Genomic DNA, 24,633 nt, shown 5'->3' on the forward strand with positions numbered 1-24,633 from the left:
GCTCCCTGGGGCTACAGAATATTTGATTCTGGAGAACACCGGAGAGGCACTTGTATATGAAAAGCTTTCTCAAAGCTTAGTTCAAACCTGATCCCATTTAAGCACGTGATGAATATGATCCAAGTGCTGTTCTGAGCAGGATAAAACCACATTCAAAGTAATTTCTAAAATTCATGCACAAAATTAGGTTCCAGTTTCAGTCAGTGCAAGGCCAGTGTCAGTGGTTTCACACTGAGCACGCAAGCCACTAATCGTGTTCTTCACCACTGTTTTAGAAGTGAGCAGTGCCTTGTGCTGCTTCTGCCTCTTCAGTTGTGGACTTAGAGGTTTCCCTTTAATCTTTGCTAAAGTCTAAGCCAGCCCTTTTGTGGGATGGGGGATGAGTGCTGGGTCTTCGGTTCTCTTTTTCCCCTCTTAAAAAATTTCATTTACCAGTTTTCTTCCCTCCTATTTAGTTCAATGACACACCACACTGCTTGATGTTTGAAGATATTTCAGGACATTCTGTGATGAAATTGCTTAAGTTAAGAGACATGAAAATAGAGTGACAGACTAGTCTGTCTCCTCACTCCCAGTTCAACTGATGATTGTCTGTGGTGGTTCTTTTCGTTGTGCCTTTTGTTTTAGGAAAATAGCTTCTGAGATACCTTACTATACAGGGACACATGAAACAGATTTAAAATGGAAAGAAAAAAATAGCCTTAATGAAAGAAAGCTGAAGAATATCTTTACATAAGGAAGTGATCATTTTTTATTAATCAGAGGGAAATGTATATGTAATTATGCTAGATGAACTCTGTAGGGAGGTTTTTTTCTCTCTTTATGATGTCTTAAGGGATTTATAAATATTACAGAGGTTTTATAGCATCATAATATTTCAGATGTGCAGTAAAGCTACTTTCAAAGGATTAGTGCAGACAAAGCAGCATAGTAAAAAATAATTACAAGTCAGCCAGTGCTACTAGGCTCTGACATACAGGGCTGATGAGAGTGAGAGAGGCAGGGTTCAGGGAGATAATTTTTCTAACAAGAGCAGACCACACAAGTGCTGTGGAATGGAGTTCTGAGAGCTGTCTACGGCTCTCCGTTAATTCCAGGGAATTTCAGTGAAGTTGGGTCTGTGATGTGTCCCCGCATGCTCTGTGCTGATGGAGAGAAGGAAGGGAAGAGAGGCGGAAGGAAGGAGGGAGAAGCCTTTTTCTCATTCCCAAAACATTCCTGTTTATTCAGTTTGAGTGACACCTTGTAGCAAATGCTGTATGCTGAAGGGAACTGCGTACCCCAAAATAGATTGCATTCTGATCGACTGTGTTTTGCAGCCTGCTTAACTTTCTGGAATGTACCACCTGTACTGAAACAAGTACTGACCACGGTGGAGCAATGCCGATTTCACTAGCTGACAATGCAGCCAGTTGTTTAACTGTTGAAATGTGTGTGTGTGCATCTGCACATGCGTGTGTGCATGCATATGTGTCTGTCTGTAAGCCTGGAGGACTGCGTGTGTACAGAGGGACTGTTCATTTGTTTATGTGAGGGAGGAGGACATGTATGTATATGCCAGAGAAGAAAATTTGCTGGGTGGGGAAAGCAGCTGGCGGATTTGGGGTTGTAGAGAGAGGCTGAGCAGTCTGCGGTTGGAGAGGTTATCTGCTGTTCCCAGATAAGTTTGGGGAGATAATGCATTCTCTCTGTGTATCTGTGAGAGAGAAAAAAAGACGACTGTGATTGGGAAGGGATTTTATGTGGGGCAAAGGAGAATGCTTCAGTGTACAGGAGTGTGAAGCAGGGAGGATGCAGTCCAACAGATACTTGTACCTAGCAGGGATCAAAGGGGGGTGTGTGTCTGTGCAGGTGTGTGGGAGGCTGGGGCTCCGTATAAAATGGAGCGAGGATGAGAAGGGAGGGATCTGTTTGTGAGTGCAGAGTAGGTAATAAAAAGATCTTCTGTTTCTCAGTTCTGATAACATGGGTTTTTATTTGAATGATCTGAGGCTGTTGCCTGTTTGAAATGCAAATTGTGCCCTTAGAGCAGTTTATGTTGCTTACTCCTCTAGACTTCCCTCAAAGGCATGCACTTGGGTTGGCCTTATGCAGCTCACCTGCCATGAAAAGGACCTAAACCACACTAAAAAAAGGGTGGCTTGAGCATCGCTGAGCTCTTTGGTGCAGATGCAGCATAAATTATCTCAGCAGAGCAAACTTGTGAGACAATCATCAAAAAAAATCCTGTCCAGTGTGGCAAGAATCCCTTGGATGGGACTCAGATGTAACTTTTGATTCAGAAGCTGGATTCAATGATAACAAAAATTCAAAAGACGGGAAATGTCAGCACTGAGATCCCAGAGTGGATGAAAAACAAGGAGAGAGTGTGATGGATGAAAAAGTAATAGTAACTCAGAGTTAACATCGTACTGTGGATCACAGTAGGGGACAGAATTTGAGTGAGATGATGGATGATTCTGTCTTTTCTGTAGTCATGGACGTAGTTGCAGAGGAAGGAAGTATAAAATGTGAAATGGTGCAATTTAAAGCTGGTAGTATCTTATGTCTAGTTTGCCCTGGGCTGAATGAACACATAAGGGTACAAGACAACAGAATCAGGCTCTTAATAATGTACGGTGCTGTTTATCTCCGAAGGACTCGCTCCCAGGAGACCTGCTTATCCATTGGTGTCTTCTCCGATGAAAAAATTAAAAGAAGACACAACAAAATGCTGACTGGGGAAGTGTTCCTGCTTGTGTTTTAACTTTGGCTGTCAGGAATATCAAACTGTGTCATCTTTAGTTATTTAGAGTGTTTTCTGAGTGTTTTAGGGCATGGTGGATCGAACAGGGAACTGACCTCTGCAAACCAAAATTGTGGCTTCTGGCAGAGTGCTGCCCATTTTACCTGACAGCCAGTGGAGATGTTCAGGCTCTGCAGAAAATGCGAAGTAGGGGTTGGTTACTTCGTACTTACTGAAGGGTAGAAGTGTGCACCTGAGAGTCAGTGCAGAGTAGCGCCAGCTGTGGAGCTGTACCTTTGTTTATCTGGCAGCAATTTGTCTGTTTTACCATACTTTTCGGGGTTGTCTGCCAAATTCATTGAGGGGCCGAGATGATAAAGTTCTGCAATAATCCAGTGTCACTCCTTTGTATCTTTGGTGTTATGAACCTGCTCTAGCACCAGCCTTTTATGAGTTTATCAAGGTAAACAATGCCTCATGTTCTGAAGTAAGAACCAAGTGTTTTCAGCTCCTTCCTCCTTTGCATATAGAGATATAAACTGATTCCCTGCCCTCTTTTCCTTTAGGTCACCCTGAAATCAGACATTTCTTCAGTCCGATTCACTTGACATATAAGCAACATATAAGGAATCCCTATTCTTTCATCCAGAGAGGCAAAGGCAGTGCACACTCATTGTTTCTGCCAGTCTGTGTCACTGCACCGTCCTTTTTCTCTCCGGCCCCCTGACACTGCCAGGCAGAAATATAAAGACCCTCAGTGAGGGAAGCTCAGCTCAAAGCAAATGCCTGGTTCAGCACAGTTTTCTTGGGACCAGATTTTGGTATGGCTCCATTTTTTTCATTTAAAGGTTCTAAAGCAAACCGATCCCAAACCAACCAAACAGAAAAACAAAAACAAAAATAAAAACAAAAACAAAAAAAGACCCTTTAAAATCCAGACTAATTGAGAGAGTGCTAAGACTAGTAACACAAATGAGTGATATGCAACAAGCCTGTGGTTTCTTTTCTAAAGTGAAGTGTTGTTTTCTTCACAATGGGATGATTAATACACTCAGGCAGGAATATTAATAGGCTTTTTCAGTTGTTGCAACATTCTTCCCACTGCTGTGCTATTGAGGCCTCGGAATCCCAGCCCAGGGGACCCTCAGCTCTTCAGTTTCTCATCTGGCACGTTTTGTATGTCAGTCTCAAAGCACATGTTGCAAAGATAGAGCAGCTATCTTTGCAAAGTGCAGCTCGGCACACTTTACATTTTACAAATGGGGAAATCAAGGCAGACAGAAGTGGTGTGTCAGTCACCCACTGTAGGTCACCTACTAAATCCTTGACAGTTTAGAAACCACACGTTTTTTGAATGTATTGCTCTTTTTACTGTGCCGTTTTTTCCAGAGAGATACTCCAGAGTCAGAATCCTGATTCTATTAATTACAAAATTCTTGAGCATTTGGAGTTGTCAGACAGCAGCACAGACCTATTTCTACTGTAGAGCTGCCATTTCATTTGAATGACCCACCAGGAGCTCAGTGACGATGGTTCCTGCTCCATCTACTTATCTCTCAGCCTCCCCCTTCACAGCACCTGCCTACCCACCAGACATGCAAAATCAAGGTGCAGTTTCTTTCTGTGATTATTAATTTCCTAGCCTTTCAGAGCAGAAAAATTATGTTTCAAATACAGTATATACAAAACCCCAAGATACTCTCTAAGTTTGATACCAAAAGACTTGGCTTGAAACTGGCGATGGAAAGCCATTCCTATCCAACAGCTGTTCATTGGCCCCTGTGAAATGTATTGGTGGTCTTAGCCTCATTCCACAAGTGAGCAGATCATAAATAGGATCCACACCCAGAGCTTCAGCAGAAAAACTAAAGATAGATTGAGCGGCACGGGCACTGATCTCCTTTATCATCCCTGGGGATGACTAACCAGAGAGTAACATTGAATAAATACCATGCTATGATGAATTTCTCCTAGTACAGTGATTGTTCTCTGGATAACTAGTCTTCAGTCTTTTTTGCCTTGAATAGGACTTCACTGATGTAAAGAAACTTTTGGGGTTTTTTTGTGTTGCTGGTCTGTTTCTAATAGATAACCGAGCCACAGCTTTTGGGTTTATCTCATTCTTTCTTATAGCCACAATCCTTGCTTAAAGCCCAGTAAATTGAGGAATAATGAAGGTATTGCCAGTGTTTGACATTTAAAGTTAAGAAAACCTGGAGCTGGACCCCACTGCCCTTCATGTGGTGCTAGCTTAGAAAGCTGCAGATTGTTTGCTAGCATGGGGAATGTTTATCGTGTTGAATATGGATGCTGTATTTGATCACAGCAGAGCAGAGCATGAGAATGGTAAAAGCACTTTTTGTCTTCATAAAGACCAGCTACACAAGCACGGGAGAACCAATTCTACTACCTCATCCAAAAATGCTGAGGCCAACCTTGTGTCCTGTGGTCGGTTCCCCCAGCCAGCCTGCAACACATTCGGCTGGGTAACATCTGCTTTCTTTTTACCTCAGGGAACAAATACATGTAAATACGTAGGATTGTTCTTAATATTTCCATTCGATCTGGAAGTGTTGAAAGCCTCCACCAAGCACCTCACGTTACATGGAAGATTGCCCATTACTGCTCAAAATAACACTTATTTCATGTGTAGGAGGAGGAGGGAATCTTTTTATTCCAAAATCAATATTTCTACATTCATTAAATATTCCACTTATTCACTTCTCTGCCCCTCCCCCCCCCCCCAGCCCCATGCTTGTGGTGGCATTCTATCCTTATTTTTATCCTCGCTACAAATGCATTTTTCTTTCAATTTCCATTCCTATTTCCAGATTTTAGTGCTTTGTGGCAGCTGATTGGAGTTTGACAGGTCTGGAGTGTGGGTATGTGGGTGAGCATCTACCATAGCCCTAATTTTCGACCTGGGATCTAAACCAGGGTGGCTGAGTGCAGAAATCTGCCTGGCAAATTAAACTGATCACAGACAATGTATACTTCAAACAGAGTCAAGTGGGAATATTTCCTTGAGCTACTCTGCTCCTCAGGATATTTGAAATCAGTATTGAATTTGAACTTTCACAGGCTTTTTTCTTTTGATGAAAGGAGGCAGTAGAAGTTGCCTTCTGTTTCACGCAGAATAACCCAAACTAAGTAAGACTAATTTTCCATGACATGAAAACCAGGTGGGACTATGATGATGAAGTTTAAAAGTAAAAATGATAAAGAAAAAATAAAAGAAGAAAAATAAGCTGTCTGGAAGGGAACTCAGAAGGTGTTGTATCTCATTATCCTGCCCCAAGTCAGGATAATGCTGTGGTTAAAACATTTCTGTAATACTTAGGAATCACAGATTTTATTCTTTACTGCAGAACAAGGACTGTATTGTCTTAGGCAAGCTGGCTGGGCCCTTATTCAAGGATATTTAGTGAAGTCTAGTTCTGACTGATTGTTAGTGGGCATTAGATTCTTAAATATCATTGTAACTCTTGCCTCAATCTTTGTCTCAGTCTTTGAACTACAGAACAGTGATAAAAGCAGGCCCATTCTTTTAGTTAAGGTGGTTGTCTTGAATATTAAAATTATACGAGCTACTAAGGCAATGTAGTGCAGTGTCAGAGGTTGGTGCAAGAATATAGACTGCCCTGCAAACGTGGAAGGTATTCATACATAGGAAGAATCTATTCAGTCGGTGCTGGTCCAGACAGAGTAGACTTGAAGCGATAGAATTTCCCTTTCTGGTTCCTGAGCTGAGTCTTCGTGCAGGGCCTCATTCTGCAGCTGGCTGTGTCCCTGCGTGGGAGCTGGGAAGAAGGAGTACCTGTAGCCACTTACCTGAAGTGCTTGTATTTCCTGAGAACAGCAGGTTGGGAGTTGTAATTCCATCTGTGAGTAAGACTGTGATGTGATGAGCTTACAACACTCATCCTGCAGTACAGGGCTCTGAAAAGCCACTGCAGAAGGGGGGATATTGTCCTGTGTCAAAGGGTCTGGCATAGGTGACTCTACCCAAGGAATATGCAGGTCCTTGAGGAAACAAGCAGCAGACCAGCTGATACTCGGTGTCACTCTTCAGGTCCCTCACCTTTTTTAAGGCTGCACAGTGACAAGCTGTCCTTGTTCATCTGAGCTGTCAGGTTCTAGGCTGGAGCAAGGGAAAGGCAAAACCCCTCAGCGAGAGATTCATCTGTTACTAAAGAAGCATTTTTAAATCCCATTTTTATATATATATAATACATCTATTATAGTGGATTATTATATATATTATATAGAATTATGTATATTATAAATGTTTTAGATATTTATACAGTTGATTGAACTAAAAGCCTTGTCATAACAAAACACAATCCTCTTGTATTATTTGGCTGTATATGTTTTACCTTCTGTTAAAGATGGAATTTATTTTCATGGGTGCCTAACAGACAAAGTAATTTATATTTGATCTTCTTATTTGTCTTACAGGCTCCAAAAAAGGCCAAGAAGAAGATAGAAGGTGGTTCCAATGTATTCTCTATGTTTGAACAAACCCAGATCCAGGAGTTCAAAGAGGTTGGTCACTGTTCTGCTCTTCTCTATAGTCTCCTGTTATTGCTAATGGGTAACATAGGGGTTGGTTGGTTGTTTTTTTTCCTTACTCAATCCTCCATCTGCTTTAGTAGAACACACAGTTGTTTTCTGAATCATTTCTGTGGTTTTGGCTGGTATATCATTTTCCTTGTGTGTTTGTTTGTTCTTTCTTTCTTTCTTTCTTTCTTTCTTTCATTCTTTCTTTCATTCTTTTCTCCCTCTCGCACTGTCCTGTTTCAAGCTCTAGACTTTTTTGAAAAGCCCACAAGCCCACGCCCCAACAGAAAGGAAAATTATTATCTCATCCTTTTTAGCCCTGGTTCAGGAAAATGATTCAGCACATGTTTAAAGTTAAGTTTAAGTGGTATTTTAAATAAGAATTGTCTGTTATGCTCAAGTATTATCCTGAATAGAGATGCCTTAGTGAACCAGGGCTTTAATTAGTGGACTGTTCCACAATAGCAATAGTAAATATTCTTCTGTGTCCTTCTAATACTGCCCACAAACTAGAAAAGAAAATACCAAGAAGCTGTCAGCTGACTTGCTCAAAAAAATGCTGATAAAGCAAAACAACACGTTGAAATCAGCTATGTAAGCATCTTTTAGCTCCCAAAGAATTTGGTATTACCATGCATTGTAGATTCTTTGACCAATTACCTGTGAGGAAATAAATCTAATGGGATGACAGATAATCTGTTTGATGAGTTTATGATCTTTTGCTGAGCAGACATTCTAGAATGTGTGTGAGGCCATCACCCATTTTTTGCTAACTCACATCTCCAAAGACATTTCCAATGTGATATATAGCTAGTTTCATTCGGTGCCTGTGGCTTTCAACTTTACTTTTCATGAGGATTCCCACCAGTAAAGCTCAGTGGTGAACGAGACTAAAAACCCATGCAAAGGTTTATGAGTATGGCCCAGGCAAATGAATTGAAACTAGTAACCATTTCCCTACTGTTAAGGGGAACATGTTTAATGAACACCCTTCTCCCACTTCTCCGTATCCTAAGAACCTCCAGTATTATTTTCTCCAAAAACCACTGTTTGAAGATGTACCAACAAAATGAAGGACTAGTCAGAATGCTGTATTTGATGTATTCTAAGTAATATAGTACTAGGAGCATTTCTGGGAGGATGGTGGCAGAATAATGGCAAAAGCATGAGGCAGTGGAGTGGTCCAGTGAAAGCCAAGACCGTGTTGTGTCTGAAAATGGCATACATAGGACAAGTATTTCTGAAAAGTTTCAATCACAACATTTTTGTTTAGAGATTTCAACCAGCTCATCAGAAAATATTTCAACATTGCTGTTATTAGGTTATTTTAAGTTCATCTTTTACAATACATACCTAATGCTTTTCCTGTCTTCTGTGAGCTTGCTGGACTCTGCTTTGCTCTTCATATTTTCTTCTGGTTTGCTTCCAAATTGTAGGGATCACTATTTAAAGCAAGACCCCCAGAAGGAGGGAAAGCAATTCTAAAGAGTTGGGCTTAGTTTTCTATATGGTGATGGTTTGGCAGGTAAATGAAGGGTTATGATCATGCATGCTGCAAGTAATCACATGGGCAAACTGGAATGTGAGTAGTGGGGATTTGTAAGAAACTGGAGGTAAAACTACATGAAGAAGTGTTGATATAATATGATCATGGAAAGACGTGCTCCCTGTAGAGCAGTAGACTTTAAAACCCTGCAAGTTACTGTAGCTGCAATGGACTAGCTGTATTCTCAAGAGAACATTGTCTTTCATTATAATACTGAAGTAGGAATAATTTCTGGTCATTGTAAAGATAGACTCTCATATTGATGTGCATGTCAGACAGATAACCAGCTTCAGAGACATCCCTGGTTCTACTAATATTCCCCATAGTATGACCAAGGGAATTTCAGGTCATTAAAATCTTTCAAAATCAATAAAACATTAAAAGTGTGATGGCAGTGAATAGACAGACATGCAAATAGGTAAACAGATAGATAGGCAGTTAGCTGGCTTGGTAAATAATGGTTAGAGTACATAAATTCTGTGTTGGCTGAAAATAGAAAAATAAGTGGGTTTCTTCTATCAAAAGTTAAATTTTGCCTGACAAGAAGTATTTAAGGTCAACACATCAAGGTCACTTAGAGCACAGAACACAGTCTGAAGGATACAATTTATTTGAAAGGGAAACAAACTTTGAATAAATAATACAATGAAACCTACACTTCTCTGTACTTCTGAAAAGTCAGCTGTGATGGATCATTTTTTAAGACACAGCAGAAACTGACTTTAGCTTGATAACAGAGAGATATCTAGAGTAATTAAATGTTTTACAGAATATGATTGCTGCACAAAGGAACAAGGTACAGGAAAGGTACAAACCACACAGAGTAACCACTGACTAAATCCTCCCTAACTAAAGCCTCCCTAATTCAAACTTTTATGGGTTAAGGCCTGAACGGCTGGAGCTGCCAGCACTGGCTTCAGCCCAGCTACATGCTGCACTGAGCATTAATTTAGTAAAAGGAAGTTTGGGTGGGTTTAATTAAGCCCCTTGCCAAGATACAGTAATGTGTTGAAAGTGAGGAAAGTGCAATGATGTGGCATGATGTGGGTGAATCAAAGGAAGTTAAATATTCTTTTTTACAGTATGAATATAATACCCCCCTGAACTGGAATGTGAGATTGTAGCACTGTCCAGTGCAACAGGGCAATGGCAGTAAACTTTCCTTTTTCTTCCAACAGGCTTTTACCATCATGGATCAGAACAGGGATGGCTTTATTGACAAAGCAGACTTGAGAGACACATTTGCTGCACTAGGTAAACTGGTAGCAATAATTAAATACTTAAAAGAAATGCAGTTTAAATTTCAAGCACATAAAAGAAGTTTGTATTAGAATTACAGGGGGGGAAGTAATGAGATACACAGGAGGCAAAAGGAAACCTGTTTGGTTTGATCTTCCTCCTTTACGGTAGTTGCTGTCTTACTATATAGCTACAGCTGGAAAGTTTCCTGAGCAGCCTCTTTCAGAAGCAAAGTGAAGGTCTCTCTGGGACTCGCTGGCGGGTGCAACAGAGCTGTGCGGCTGGCAACTCTCCAAAGGCACTGATCCCTCCCCTGCAACTATTTCATAAAAAGCCCACCCAAGCAGGGGTCCATGCCAGGCATTTCTGATTTGCCTCTGAATCCAGGCTTCACAGGCTGCACCTTTTTCATCTAGGATCCATGCAATATCTACCAATTAACGTTGTTGTCATGGTCTAGCTGCCCCTCCACCCACATAAAAGTAGGAGGGCTTCATGTGAGGTTCTGTGCTGTTGTGCCCTTATGTGGGGTGGAATGTGCATGTCATGAGATTAGGTATTGTCCATTCCATGCACATCACAATCCTGATAATATCAAGCAGATTAAAGTAAATCTTCCCAAGGAAAGGAAAAATCAAGATGCTCATGATCCTAGACCTGGAGTTGTATCCTTGTTGCAACATTTGAGGCTTGAACAGTGATGTAGGCATTTGGGCTTTTGCCATCTGGATCTTGTTAAAAAGAGTTTGATAGGAATCTTTAGTGCTCCCTGGGGTGGAATCAGATGCCAGCAGAGTCAGTGCAAAGAGCAGAAGCTCCTGAACTCTTTATTGTGACAACGAGGTTTGCAAACTTTGGCCTGTAGCTACTGTTACCCTGGAATATTTATTTCTTAAGGCCAAGTTCTGGTATCTTTCCTGTTCAGTGAAGCCCCTCAATGCCTATGAAGCACAGTCACAAGAAATTACCATTCAGTCTGAGCGGGGTTGCCAGGGTCTTAATTCTCATCAATAGGATTGCGCAAGGATGGGGAAGGGATAGGACTGCACAAGGATGGGGGAGGGATAAGACTACTCAACTCATCCATCTGCCCTCTACTCAGAAAGGCATCTCAATATAAAGGAGGGCAAAGACTGAGACCTTGGATTCACTTCAGTCACTTTGAGCTCTGCTATATTAATATCAGTGGGGCCCGTATTTCACCTGAGGTAAAAAAAAACAAAAACCAAAACAGTTTATTTTGAAGTGCCCCTTCTTTCGTCCACTGCTGGCCACATCCGTGTTATTTATCCTTCTTACTCCTTCAGTCACCCTTTGATCTTAGAGCCAGCTCTGCCAATTTGTTTTACACTGGGGTATTCTGGAGTTGTGTTCTACCATGTTATTAGCAAAGTTGCACAGAGCCCTGAGCTCCCCAGTGGGAGGAGATGAATGGGAATAGTTTTTTGAAACACAATTTGTGATTTATTATGAAAAATGATCTCTGCTGCAGGTCGTCTGAATGTCAAGAATGAAGAGCTTGAAGACATGGTGAAGGAGGCGCCAGGTCCTATTAACTTCACTGTCTTCCTTACTATGTTTGGGGAAAAGCTGAAAGGTAAGTACCTTTGGGGGGTTGGAGAGGTATCTGTCAAAGATCCTCAGCACTGAAATATCTCAGCACCTTGCAAATTATAATAATGTATACACAGAACAATGCTTAAAGGCAAGGAGTGATCTCCATTTTTGCAGACAGAGCTGAAGTATGAAAAGGCTAAGGGACCGTCCAGAGGACAATTCAAAGGTGTGATTTCAGCTTACATAAGCGAACATAAAAGTGGTAAGTTGAGGTCCAGAAAGTAATGAAATCACAGCAGCCTGGAGCACAGTGCAGATGAGTTATTCACTGTCAGTAGGTTCCTAGGCGGAAAACTGTTGCTCATGCTGTAGTGGTATCACTCCCAGTGTTACCTGGTTTAAAGGTATTTTCAGTATTTCTACAAAAAATCTTTCTGCACTCCTTTGGCTCATTATGCAGACATGACCTCTGCATCATCCGTGCAGTTACAGGGCCTGAAGGAGCAACGTGGTCATCCCTCATTTGCTGTAGTAGTTGTAACGCGGTGGCCCAGCCTTGGTTTCACTTGAGGTCAATAGTGATTTTGCCACTGGATGAAGGTTTCACTGAATAACTCTTAACGGAATGGATAAATTGAAATAATTTAATCTCGGTAGCTTCACAATGATGAGGGAGAGGGATTTTGTCCATTGCCACAGAATACATAGGGATCACTGTAGATTTCAGAAAATGTGGGTACTATATTTGTTGTGGGGGCTAGTAATCTAGTTGTATCTCCTATACTGTCAATGCCTAGAAACTGTAAGAGAGGGAGTGTGAGGCCAGTAGAAACCTCTAGTCATCTTCCTATACACATTAAAAATAGGTGAAAGCCTTGGCCTTCAAAGCAAGGTTGCTCTTAGCCAAGCACATTCCAGAAGTTTGTTAAAGTAACTAATGAACAGGAAAATGGAAAAAGCTGATCCCATGTTCTTAAAAACATTTGTTGTACTGCTGCTGGACTCTGGCTTTATATAGCTGAGCACAATTTCAGTGAAGTGCTTTCTAGGGTTGGAATAGAAAACAGAAAGGTCTGAAAGAAAGAATTAATGTAGCTGGTCCTCAAAGAAATACACTATTGCTAAGGAGCACAGCATGTCTGGGAAACGTAAGAGCTGATGGAGAAGGCTGTAGACTAACACTGAGGAGGGGATTTTATTACCCAGACATCAATCTGTCTCGGTCACAGTGGTATCTGCACCTTTACATTCCAGATACTATCTTGCAGAGTAGGTAGTGCCCTCCTCCATCATCTTCCTTCTGGGAGATGTGACTATTTCCAGTGGGGTGCCCTGCTACCCATTCCTGTCTATTTGTGATGCTTATGATCACACAGAGCGTGGAAATGAGCTCTTCTCCCTTTCCCCTCTTCCTTCTTGTTTCTTACGATTGCTGAAGCTGGCAAAGAATCCGTGGCCCTGCCAATTGTGTGGCCTAAACCCAGAGCCAGCACAGGAAGGTGAATGGTAAAGCATAACCCTCTTGTCTGCAGGTTTCCTGTTGGCTACTAGCAGAGGAGGAGGTGGGTTTTTTTTTAATTTCCATTTGGTGAAGGGAAAATCACAGCTGTGCTTGTCATGCCCTTCTGGTTGGGTTTGTCATGCAAAGGAAGCAGAGCCAAAAGACTGCACATTCCCAATCAAAACTAATTGGGATGAAGAGCCTTTGTAGTGCAATTAGAAAGGGAGAAAGGGCTAGAGGAAGTGGATATGGCAATTTTGCAACACTCTTTATTAGCTAAGTACCACTCAGAGAATTTGGTGAAAGGTGCTTTCTAAGTAAAATTTGTTGTGCTATAATTGATTTCTGTCATAAAGGGGAAGCAGGGATTTTCAGGATGAGCTTTAGCTTTGTATATTGAGATTATGATGCCAGATGAACAGCTAACAAAACTCAGTTTATGTTAATGCCAACCACATGGAGCTGTTTCTACAGGGAGTCAGAATAATACAATTTGTACAGAAAACAGAGATGCCGCACATCAAAGAAACCACTTTATTTACCAGCTAATCAATAAAGAATGCCTGCTGCATTGCTTTTCTTCAAAGCCAAAGTCCAAGGATATGACAGAGTAGAAAATGTAAAACACAGTAAGGGAAAAAAAAAAATCCCCCACACAGTGGTGACTACTTAAAATGCAGTCCTTTCCTCAGAGCTGGAAGACATTTCTCTTCATGGGACAATCAAAACACTCATTAAATACCAATGCTTTTTGTATTGATCATATATTCATTGCAGTTCAAATATAGCGCCTACAGCTTGGCAAAATTATGTGGCCAGTGTGTGACAAGGAGGAGGCCATATTATAGCCTTAGGTTTATTCACTGTTATATCCACTAAGATCTTACTAATAATCCTTGTGAAACCTTTTAAAAAAAGAAAACTAAGAAGGTATCAGGAGTGTACATAGTCATTAGAGCAGGGAACCTTGACTGGGTTCTATTCTGGTTCTCTCTCTGCCAAACTTTGAAACTGCGGTTCTTTGTGTAACTACCTTTTTTGATGATGCTTTCAACATTTCAGCATCCTAAGTAGCTTAATTTTTCCATGGGTCAGTCTATCTGCTTGTAAATTTGGTTTCCTACAGTTATGAATAATGATTTATATTATATATACTACTGTAATATTTTGAAAAACTGGTGAATAGTCAGAAACACAGTATTTAGAGTATCCTTTGGTGTGGGTTAAAACTGACCATGAGTATACTCAGAATCTGCAGTATTAGAGAATACTCAGAAACCCCAGCCAAGTTTAAGGCACTGTGAAAGTTAGTCCTTGACCCAAATATTTTTTTTCTGTCTAAATAGATGGAACAGATAAAGGGTGGAAAAAGAGGAAGACTATTCCTATCATTTTACTGCTGGGAACAGAGGAGCAGGGAAATTAGAGTCATACCAAAAGTTTGTGGCCCAGCTAGGAGCAGAAGCAAAATGCTGGAGCCATAGTCTAGTGCTCTAAACCACCCTGTTTCTGTAGGTAACACCTAATGAGGAGGTACTTTAGTGGAAGTGCCCTACAGAATGTAAGTGCAGATCACCATTTAACCATTGATCATCCTGTTTCCACTGCGTTGACATTCTGATTTTATGATGAGCTCCATTTCCTTTGGTGAGGGAAATAACCTCTTTTCTATACAGTGACGAACGAGTAACATCAAAAAGTGTTTTTACAAGGAACGTACAGAACAAGATTAAAGGAAGCCAGTGAGGGAAACAGTTTGTTATATTTTCATTTCTGAAAGCCACTAATCCTCTGGGTACTGATATTGGAGACCAGTTCCTGGAAGTTTTCTCTCCTGCAGACATAGAATAGATATGAGTTATTATTTTTAAGCTTCTGAGCATTGAACTATTCACCTCTATTGTTTATCTGACATGACAAATGCTGCCGACTTAAGGAACCTTTGTCATCAGACCTACAACTGCAGAATTCTCCATTTTGCACTGTTTTCAAGTGAATGCAATTATTTAGCAAGTATTCGACTGCTATAGAAATACATCCAGGCTTCTAAATTATATTTCATTAATTTTAGGCACAGACCCAGAAGAAACCATTCTGAATGCTTTTAAGATTTTTGACCCAGAAGGAAAAGGCCACATAAAGGCAGACTAGTAAGTTTATTTCAAATCCTTTTAAAATAATAATAATAATAATAATAATAATAATAATAATAATTGCACACGTTTAAAGAACTGCTTAAAAGCTGTATTTTTCATGGTGTTTTAAGAGACAGAGGAACTATCAGGCGGAAAAACATTTAGCTTTGTAAGCCAGAGTTAAAAGACTGTACTATTGTATGAATGTGCTTATATACCAAAAGGAGATGTTATTGTCTTCAGACATTGCAAGAGGCAACGGAAATATAATCACATGTAGGCCATTAGATAGCCTTTTTTGAAGGTCTGGATATAAATCAACACATGACTCTTTGTAGATTAACTCCATATGTAAATTAAAATGAACGTCTGGTGCCTAATTCTCAGAGTGCTTGACTAAAATGGGAAATCTAGTCTCCTTTTTAAAAAAGTGATCAATTTAATTAACTCTGGGACATGGTTTTAGTGAGGGTATTTTCCTTGTTATGTGTTTACCATTTGAGCCTTCTGCTTCGAGACAATCATTTGCTGTAAAATTCCACTAGATATGGTGGGAGCCAAACCAAATAATACTGCTAATAATATGGCAATTATTGTCGGTATGGCTATTTTTTAAAGAAGGAGGCAAGTCCTAATTTGTATTCATAACCTGTAACATCAACAAAGCAAGGTAAAAGGACTTTAAGTGCTAATTGCACAAATTTAAACTCTCATTGCACTGCCAAAATGGTGCAAGAAGGGCATCAGTTAAATGAGATAAATGATATCAAATCAGGGCAGTGGATAAGGAGGTCTGACCTATGGCTCCAGTGGAATGCTACATGTGCCTAGGTTTATGCATATGCTTATATTCCTTGGTGAATTTGGGGGTCTATAATTTTACTGCAGCAGCTATTTCAGGTGGATTTTACAAAGCATAGTACGTATAGTAAATTTATTAAGGAACCATGAGTTACAAAATAGTATTTGCATCAATTAATTCTGCTAATGTTGTGATAAAGTAAATGAAAACTAAACATCTTACCAGAACCTCTGAGGTGGAGTTTTCTATGTTATTATCTTAAATTACCAATGAAAGTTAGTTGAAAATACAGAATTTGTACAAAAAAGTACAGTATTTCTTACCATTACCAGTATGCTTTTTTGCTGACAGTACCCCAGTGGGTATGGGAGTCATATTATGGTATGCAATAAGCAAAATAAAAGCAAAGAGACAGTCTTTTCACTAAAGAACTTCTGAACTAATTAAAACACAACAAGTGGATGTAGCAAACAATCCAAAGAAACAGAGGGTTAATAATCATCCTGATTGGTTTGGGGTTAGCATTATCCAAGCAGCTTGGGAAGAACAGTCTGAGAAACACATCAGAAGTGACTCAAACCATCAGAATAAAATGTAGCCTGTTGCCAAATAGGCCAGATCACATGGTAGTGAAATCACAACCATGAAAATACAACCTTCTGATAATACAAACCCCATGAAATGTTATATTTCCTACCACTCTCTGTAACAATATATTGCATACAAAATCTGCAGCTTGCCACCCTGTGCCCAGTTCTACAGTCCTTGAGTGCTGGAAGCCAATTGGAGTTTGGGGCAAATTAGGAATGCAGTATCACACTCCAAAATGAAGATGAGAGAGAAATACTTTTATTTTTCCTTGATGGAAAAGGTCAACTTTGTCCCCACCCCCACTGCACTGCTAACATTAGACAATTGTTTTAGTTCGTCACCACAACAGAGCATAATGTTTACTTATTAGACCCGAGGGTATTGTTGATCATTACAGAACAAACCATTAAATCAATTCCGTGAATGTCTTTGAGGTTTAACTTCTATTCATATGCTTCCAAAATTTAGACATTTGAAGGTTTTGAAATAATTTTTATGTTGGCTTATACAGCCATTTCAATATGACAGTTAATGTTAATAAATAATATTTCTCCATATTAAAAAATCCTGGAATGTTTCTTTCCAAAACGAGCCATGTTGACCTTTTAATCAGAACTTCTTTTTATGTTCATGGAGTTAACATCCTTCTGGGGATTTTTACGTTTCTTCCCTCTGCGTGTTTTCACCTCTAGTCTGGAAATGACTCACTTAGTCCATCTGATGGTAGCTGGGACGGAGTCTTCTAACCTTTCCAGAAGCTCCAGGAGTTTATAACTTACTTCCAACTTCAATGACAAACTTTGTTTGTCTGCATCATTATACCACACATAAAATCCTTCCTATAGCATGATGTCAAAAAGAGAAAATGCTTTAGGTCACATTCTCAGCTGGTGTAAACTGGCATAGTGTTTGGAAAGGTTAGATGATTCAGTCCTAAATGCCATTCATTGGACAAAGTGAGTCAGGCCAACAGCAACTGTGCCTCATGCTGATGCCAACAAAACTTTGCAGATTTGTACCAGATGAAAATGGACCCAGGGAGTTTACGTGCGCGCCGGACCTTCGGAGATTAGTTTGGCTGAGCCAGTGATGTTTCTAATCACATTTGTAGAGCGCTGCTTGTTTTGACTCACCTGTTTTTTTCCAAGACAGCACTGTAGAAAGGGCAAACCCTGTGGAAAACCAAAATGTCCCAGAGATTTCACAGATAATTTTAAAACAGCTTTTGAAATATAAGAATGCAATGGAGTATTTGTAACTGTAGAAGGAATTGATGTCATCTAGGACAAGAGATAAGTTAGACTCCCATGTCAAGGCAAACAGATACCTTTTTTTGCCCAAGACTTTGATTATTTTTTTTTGAGTAGCAAATAGTCTTTAAAAAAGAAATCAAGATGCACAAAGAAAAGAGTGCATAATATCTAGCTTTGGAAATTGTGAGTGTTTATTTCCCTATAAAATAAATAATGGAAAACGTGCATAGATGCTTAACTCAGTCTTTCTTCCTTATGAGTGTGCCAGAGCCTACTGGGCTGTGCATCAGAAGATCATAATTAGATATTTGATCTTTTCTTTTCCCCTAAATACTTTAAGCATGTGAGTGGAAGACACAGAGTGCCCGGATCTCTTTTTAATTCAGGCCTGTTTGTGATGAAGTTTATTTGTGACTTCTGACAAAATTGCTCTAAGTGCTTCCTTCTATTCACCAGGCTCCTTCCTGTATCACACTTCCTATTTACATTTGCTAATGCTGTTTGCCCCAGTGCACATATATCCAATAATCCATTTATGCTCATGAGAATGATCTCTCTACTTTTGCACCCACTCATCATTTGAGAATTCCACTTCAAAAAATGCAATCACATAACAAAAGGCCAGGATAACAAAACAGAAACAACAATATGAGAGAAAAAGCTGAAGAAAGACTTTGCTGAGTAAAGGGAATGGTAAAGTAATGCAAGAAAGATATGTACAATAGCTTAAGCTCTGTCTGTGACTTCAGAGTATTTCCTGAACTTGCATGGATATTTTCACCCTTGTTCTTGTGGGCAAGATCCTTAATCATTATCCAGAAACTTCTTTTTTCACTTTCCCTTTCTGTCCTTCCAAATGAGCACTTAACATCAACAAGAAAGAGATTCAGAAGTGTATATGCCTCTTACGCAAATTGGGATGTCTTTGTTGTAGCCTTTTCCTGGAAAAAAAATATGTGGGTAAGAGATATGAGGAAGTACAGTTGTAGCTTTGCCATCAAAACTACACTTTTATTTGCGTGACTTTTTTCACTTGAGATGCATAGTGCATGGGAACAGAAAGAGAAGCTTCACTATTTTGCCCAAACATCTGCATCCACAGCGGCTGAATTTTGCTCTCACATGGAAGTGTTGCTGTGCAGGCATAATTTCTGTTGTAAATAGTTAGTTTTAAATATTCACTTTAAAAAGCAGAAAGGGCTGCTTCCAGAAAAGCTATTGCTCTCACACACTGCCCCCCACCCCCCCGCCAATTCTTCCAAAAAAGCAGCCTTTTTTCAAACCTACAACCTAAACCCAGATTTCTATGCTTGTTTCAGCTTTTGTTTTTGTACAACAGGCTGCTAACCTGTTATCACAGGTTTATAGTCTGCTTTACCAATCTAGAAAAAATCTTGATAATGTATAAATACCTTTGGCAGTAGCAACAGGAGACAACTCTACCTCTTCAGCGTGAATGCAAGCTCTTTGAGATTAATATAGGCATACTCCTACAGGAAGGGGAAATTATTAACATAAGTGAAAGGGATGTTTATGTGATATAACTGACTTCATACTGGTGGATGTTCTAGCACATTGCGCATATACTGCCCTCAGTACATGAGTAACTGGGTGAAATAGAAAGAACTAAAAGAGGTTAGACTAGAAGCAGTAATCATTTTTCCTAGCTTTTCTATTCACCTATAAACTTAGGTAAAAAAATTACATGCCTGACTGACTTCCCACAATGGGTTTGAAAATAGAGAATAAATCAGCTGAGAGTCTGTCCCAAAAAATATTCTCTTTGATGTGGTTGCATAGGATGCAGATTGTGTGTGGGATAAGCTCCGTGTTACAGTGCTGTAACTCCAGATCAAGACATTGTACCGTGAAATACAACAGGTCTCATGCAGTTTCACAGTCTCCTCTGGGAATGACTGCATGCAAATAAAGGGATTCTCAGATGATGATTCGGAATAGCTGTTGGAGTTCTCTTTCAAGTCCTCTTTCTCATTTCATGCTCCGTTCCTTTCATCCTCAGATTTTACAGAAAATATTCTTTCTTTTGGTTTTGTTAAGTGATCCAAACTTTAAACAGCAAGTAAGAAAACCTACCATTTTAGGTTAAGATAAGCATACAAAATTGCTGTATTTCAATTAGAGTAATAACCTTAAACAATTTTAAACCTCTATAAAATGTGACAAAAGCAAAATAAGTTGGCAGAGCGAGGCATTGACACTGATGGCTGCCCACAGAAAATCTCTTACAATATCATGTAAGGATTAACAGCTCTAATTTATGCGGTCACACAGATTTTCTTTCATGCAACTTCAGGACGGATCTTGCCATCTGAATTGTCATGTGCCATTATCACCCTTTAATCAGGCTATTTCATTTTATTTGAACAGCATCAAAGAAATGCTTATGACACAGGCAGACCGGTTCAGTCAAGAAGAGGTAAGGACCACCTTCTTTATTCAAAATAGGAATCTATCTCCAGCTACTATTCAACCATAAGTATTTGCCCCTCTTTAAATGCATGAATTCAGCTGAAATCCAGACTGAAAGAAGGTCGATGCCAGTTCTAGCAATTAGGAACAATTCAAAGCATCTCTTCTGAATAGCTCCATGGCTAAATCAAAGTCAAACAGATTCTTTGGACTGCCATCCAAGTGTAAGCGTGGCCTATCTCTTGCTGTTCTTTCCTATGGCAAGCTGGGCAATGAATTTACTATAGTCCAAGTGGGTTTGGGTGGGGACTGTGATCTGGTTTCCATTTCTGTGAGAGTTATTTTGCTTGAAATCTGAAATGAGGTACTGACTTTGTGGTTTGTGTGAGACTGAGCATGGATTCTGCCGGCTGGGAGGAATTTAGTGAGACTTTATTTTCAGAGGAGGAGTTTGAGTGAAGTTGGTTTGTGGCAAGAACAGATTGGAGGGCAGACTATAGTACGATATTTGGCCAGGGTTTACCTGGATTTCAGGGAGAGCTCTTTGCAACAGGGAACCTCTTGGGATTCTGGCAGGACTGTATTAACTAGTTGTGTCCTAATCCCTATTGCAATTTTACTGAAGCTAAGGAAGAAGTTTCCACAGTGGTTAACAGATCAAGACAGAAGGGAGCTGAACTGGGTTGAAAATGAAAAGCAGTATATGTCGCTGTCCCACGGTCCTACGTTTGTAACACTTGTCTCCTCTTTGCTTGGCAGATCAAGCAGATGTTTGCTGCTTTCCCTCCAGATGTCTCTGGTAATCTTGACTATAAGAACCTCTGTTACGTTATCACCCATGGTGAGGAAAAAGACTAAAGAGGAAAGAGATGAGCTCCTCCTGTGATGGTGCACCAAGTTACTTCATAATGCTTTTGTGTGCAAGACGAAGGGCTAAACATTCAGTATGTGAAGCCATGTGGTCATCAGAAGAGAACCAATAAAACAATTGAAATTAGATTAAAGTTGTTTAATGCTCCTGTTTTTATAAAAGATGAAAATACCATTTTTTTCTGTCAGTGGTTTGAAATGGAATTTTCTTGATGAACTGGTGCTTTCATGATTTATTGACAATCCTAATGTTCACCAGATGGTCCACTGCGCACTGCAGTGTTGCTTAACCTCTTTATACATAAGCTCCGTGTATTAATTGAGAAATCCTCTAACTTATTGCACCAGGAAGAGTATTTGGTAAATAGAATTCTGTTCCGTTTGACAGCCCCTAGCAATGAAAGTGTAAATAAAACAGTCTTAAGCTCTTGTGAATATGCAATATGCCCTTTCTGTCTCAGTGGTGTGGCCAGTATCATAAGCCACTTGACTCATTTGCTTTGGTGCAAAAGAACAGAAATAGTGGAACAGTGGCTATTTTCCTCATAGTAAAATTCACCTAGGTGCACTTAGACCCCAGTAATAACGACTTTCCCCCTTCAAGGGTACCATTATTATGTGTAGGAAGTTGTCCATGAAATAACAATAACACCTAGTCTTTCGCCTGTTGATAATTAGCATTGTTTTACAGGTGAGGTGCACACTGGAAGGATGTTTGTCAAAAATCATCAAAGGTCTAGGGACAAAGACAAGAAAAAAACTCAGGATTGCACACGGGGTAACCAGGGTTACACATAAAAACAGGCTGCCTCTCACTTTTATAGTCCAAGATCAGCCTGGTTTCTAAAACAGGCTACAGTTTCTTGTATTTGGACTTCTAGGAACTGGACTTATTCTGCCTATGTGGAATATGGCATGAATACCTCCTGCGTGGGAGTCAGAAGGATCTTGCAGCCAAAGTAAAACAAGTTTCTGCTGTTTTAACAACTAATGAAAATGGTTTCCTTTTGCATCAGTGTTGTTGGCACTGAGAGGAAGTGACAAGTCGCTTATTTTCTGTTTCCATCTTGGTCTTTGTAGAAAGAGAACTTGAGGGCAAGGTGTCAAATTCTGCCCTCGTCAGGAGGGGCAGGAATCACATGAAAAAGCTTTAGCATCTGCATGACCTGGGGACATGACATTCATCCCCACCTGCATTTTTTGTTGTTCCAGCAAAACCCTGCACTGGGGGCACTTCAGTAATGTAGCACAATTGAAATGAGAAGGCTTTTAGCAGACACAAAATTGATATAATAAATCTCACCTCTTGTCCACATAGGTGGAACCACCTATGTCCAGAAACATTGTGCATATTCCTGTATCAGCAATGCTTTTTCTAGTGTAAGTAGGTGATTCCCAATTGTATCTACCCATAATTATCTCACTTAAAAATATTAGTGGACACAGCTAGAAGCAAAATTCAGCCCTTTCCTGCACAAATCTTGCTAAAGATACAGAAAGGCTTTAGCACTTCTTGCCATATGTTCCTGTAACGTTTGAAAAAATGGTATTGTCACCTCCACCCTCCCTCCCTACAAGGTATGCAGCTTGACTGGGCTTTGGGGACTAGTCATACTTCATGCAACGCAACAGTCTACATGACTCTTTTTTCCCACCTCATGGCTTTTTCACCAGAGGCTGAGCTTTCCCATTCAAGCACAGTTCTTACCTCTATTTCACACGATAGCTCTTTTCTCCCCAGAATGTTGTCATCTTCATAGGTGTATGACCACTGCTTATGGGATGGAGTTGTAGATAGGCAATGGGAGGTCACAGAGGCAGAGGATTTTTGGTGGCACAGTGGAAAAGATGATTTATGAACTTCTGCTTTAGGCTCTTATGCAGACCCAAACAAGCAACAGCACTTCCCAGCAAAGGAAGGAGCTGCTTATGGGAGCAGGCTGCAAAATGGATGTTTCTTTACAGATTTCATTTTGAATTGCTCAAGTGGTGGGTCCAGAAAATGATCTTGTATGATGGCAAACACACATGCAAAGTCTAACACTACCTTGTATGAACTCCACAAAAGCACATACCCAACCAAACGAGTACTGACTCTTCCACTAGCATGAGATGAAGTCATTCACGCATCAGATGTTGTTTACAGCTTTTGCACCATTTAAAGATTTCAGAATGAGACTGAAGACTACATAAAATGACATACATGCTTACTTTTGGCCTTCAGTCTAGAGAAGTTTATTTTTCCTCATGCAAGCTAGTAAGCAAAAACTTTGAGGATAATGCTTTTGAAAGATGAGGTCACATTTTTCCATCAAAGCTTGCACACTTTCTGGTGGGGCCTTTTTCAACAGTTACTGCCTGGTCACAATTGCAGCTCTATGGCATCTTATGCTGATGAAGGCCTGGTCTGAGCCATTCCACATTCTCCTTTCACCTGGCTCCCTAAATTTCCTTGTCTGTCTGCAGCTGCTAGGGCCCTGAGTGTACTAATAAGCCTTAATGATGTTGACAAGCATCACCTGGAAACTCCACTCACACCTGCTCTCTGTGGGTCCAAGGGCCCCATTCAAGCTCAGCCCATGGCCTTCAAATGTTTCTTGAGCTACACTCTTGGACCTGCGCTACTTCTTGGGTCTTCCATATCACTGAGAACCTGCCTAGCGATCACTGACAGTGTACGGCTCCAGTAACTGTCCTTGGCTGTAACCCTGACCTGCAGCTTGATTTTTCAGCTTGATCTTGAACCTGCCTCATCATTATAGACTTGCCTGGTGATCTGGACTCTTGAACCTGACTACCATCTTTGTGCTTTCCTTGTTGGGACATTGGTGAGGCTGTTTTCCTGCTGGACATGTTACCACACACTGCTGCAGGCTCCCTGTTCTTTAGGGAGCAGCTGCTCCCTAGCAGCTGCAGATGGGGTAGAAGCATGGAGCTGTGGGGAGGATGGAAAACAGGATCACTTTGGTGCAGTCTAGGTTGAGCTAAGTTTTGTCTAGATGAGCAATTTGTTTTGGAGCAGTGCAGTTTTGAAGCAAATCACTTGATTGCCCCTACTTACCTTGAGCAACCGAGGTAGGTTTTCTTGGAGGAAGCTGAACCAGAGGCTCTGCTTGAAATTCAGCCGAAATTCCCACCAGATCCTGATGGGAACCAAACGGGCGCAGGCTGTGAGGTCCTCCCGTAGCTACAAAACATTTGTGCACTACTAGAGTGCTCTCAACCACCCAGAGCTCTCATGACACTCTGAAATGGCTCATGGGCTACATAAGGCCCCAGTTCCTATGTGCCCCTACCTACTGCTTTTCAGGTTTTTTGCAGTTCTGCTGCACTTTCCTCATTGGTCAAAATAAATTTCTCCCTTTTTTCCCTGTCTGTTTCCCCAGAATTACTGCATTTCAAGGGTAGCACAGCAGGTGTACCT

General features: G+C 40.4%; 1 protein-coding gene across 2 annotated transcripts in view; it reads left to right on the forward strand.

Moving 5' to 3' along the window:
- Positions 1-21,343, forward strand: part of MYL10 (myosin light chain 10) — a 33,083-nt gene extending 11,740 nt beyond the window's left edge. For both annotated transcript variants that reach the window (XM_037375051.1, XM_037375050.1), the window contains exons 2-7: positions 7,184-7,270; positions 10,010-10,085; positions 11,563-11,667; positions 15,200-15,278; positions 20,298-20,346; positions 21,099-21,343. In XM_037375051.1, coding sequence (XP_037230948.1) covers positions 7,235-7,270; positions 10,010-10,085; positions 11,563-11,667; positions 15,200-15,278; positions 20,298-20,346; positions 21,099-21,197 — 444 coding nt within the window. In that variant the 5' untranslated portion in view covers positions 7,184-7,234 and the 3' untranslated portion in view covers positions 21,198-21,343. The remainder of the gene's footprint in view (positions 1-7,183; positions 7,271-10,009; positions 10,086-11,562; positions 11,668-15,199; positions 15,279-20,297; positions 20,347-21,098) is intronic.
- The last annotated feature ends 3,290 nt before the right edge of the window (positions 21,344-24,633 follow it).

This window comes from Falco rusticolus, chromosome 1 (assembly GCF_015220075.1).
Source record: "Falco rusticolus isolate bFalRus1 chromosome 1, bFalRus1.pri, whole genome shotgun sequence".
NCBI classification, from domain to species: Eukaryota; Metazoa; Chordata; class Aves; order Falconiformes; family Falconidae; genus Falco; species Falco rusticolus.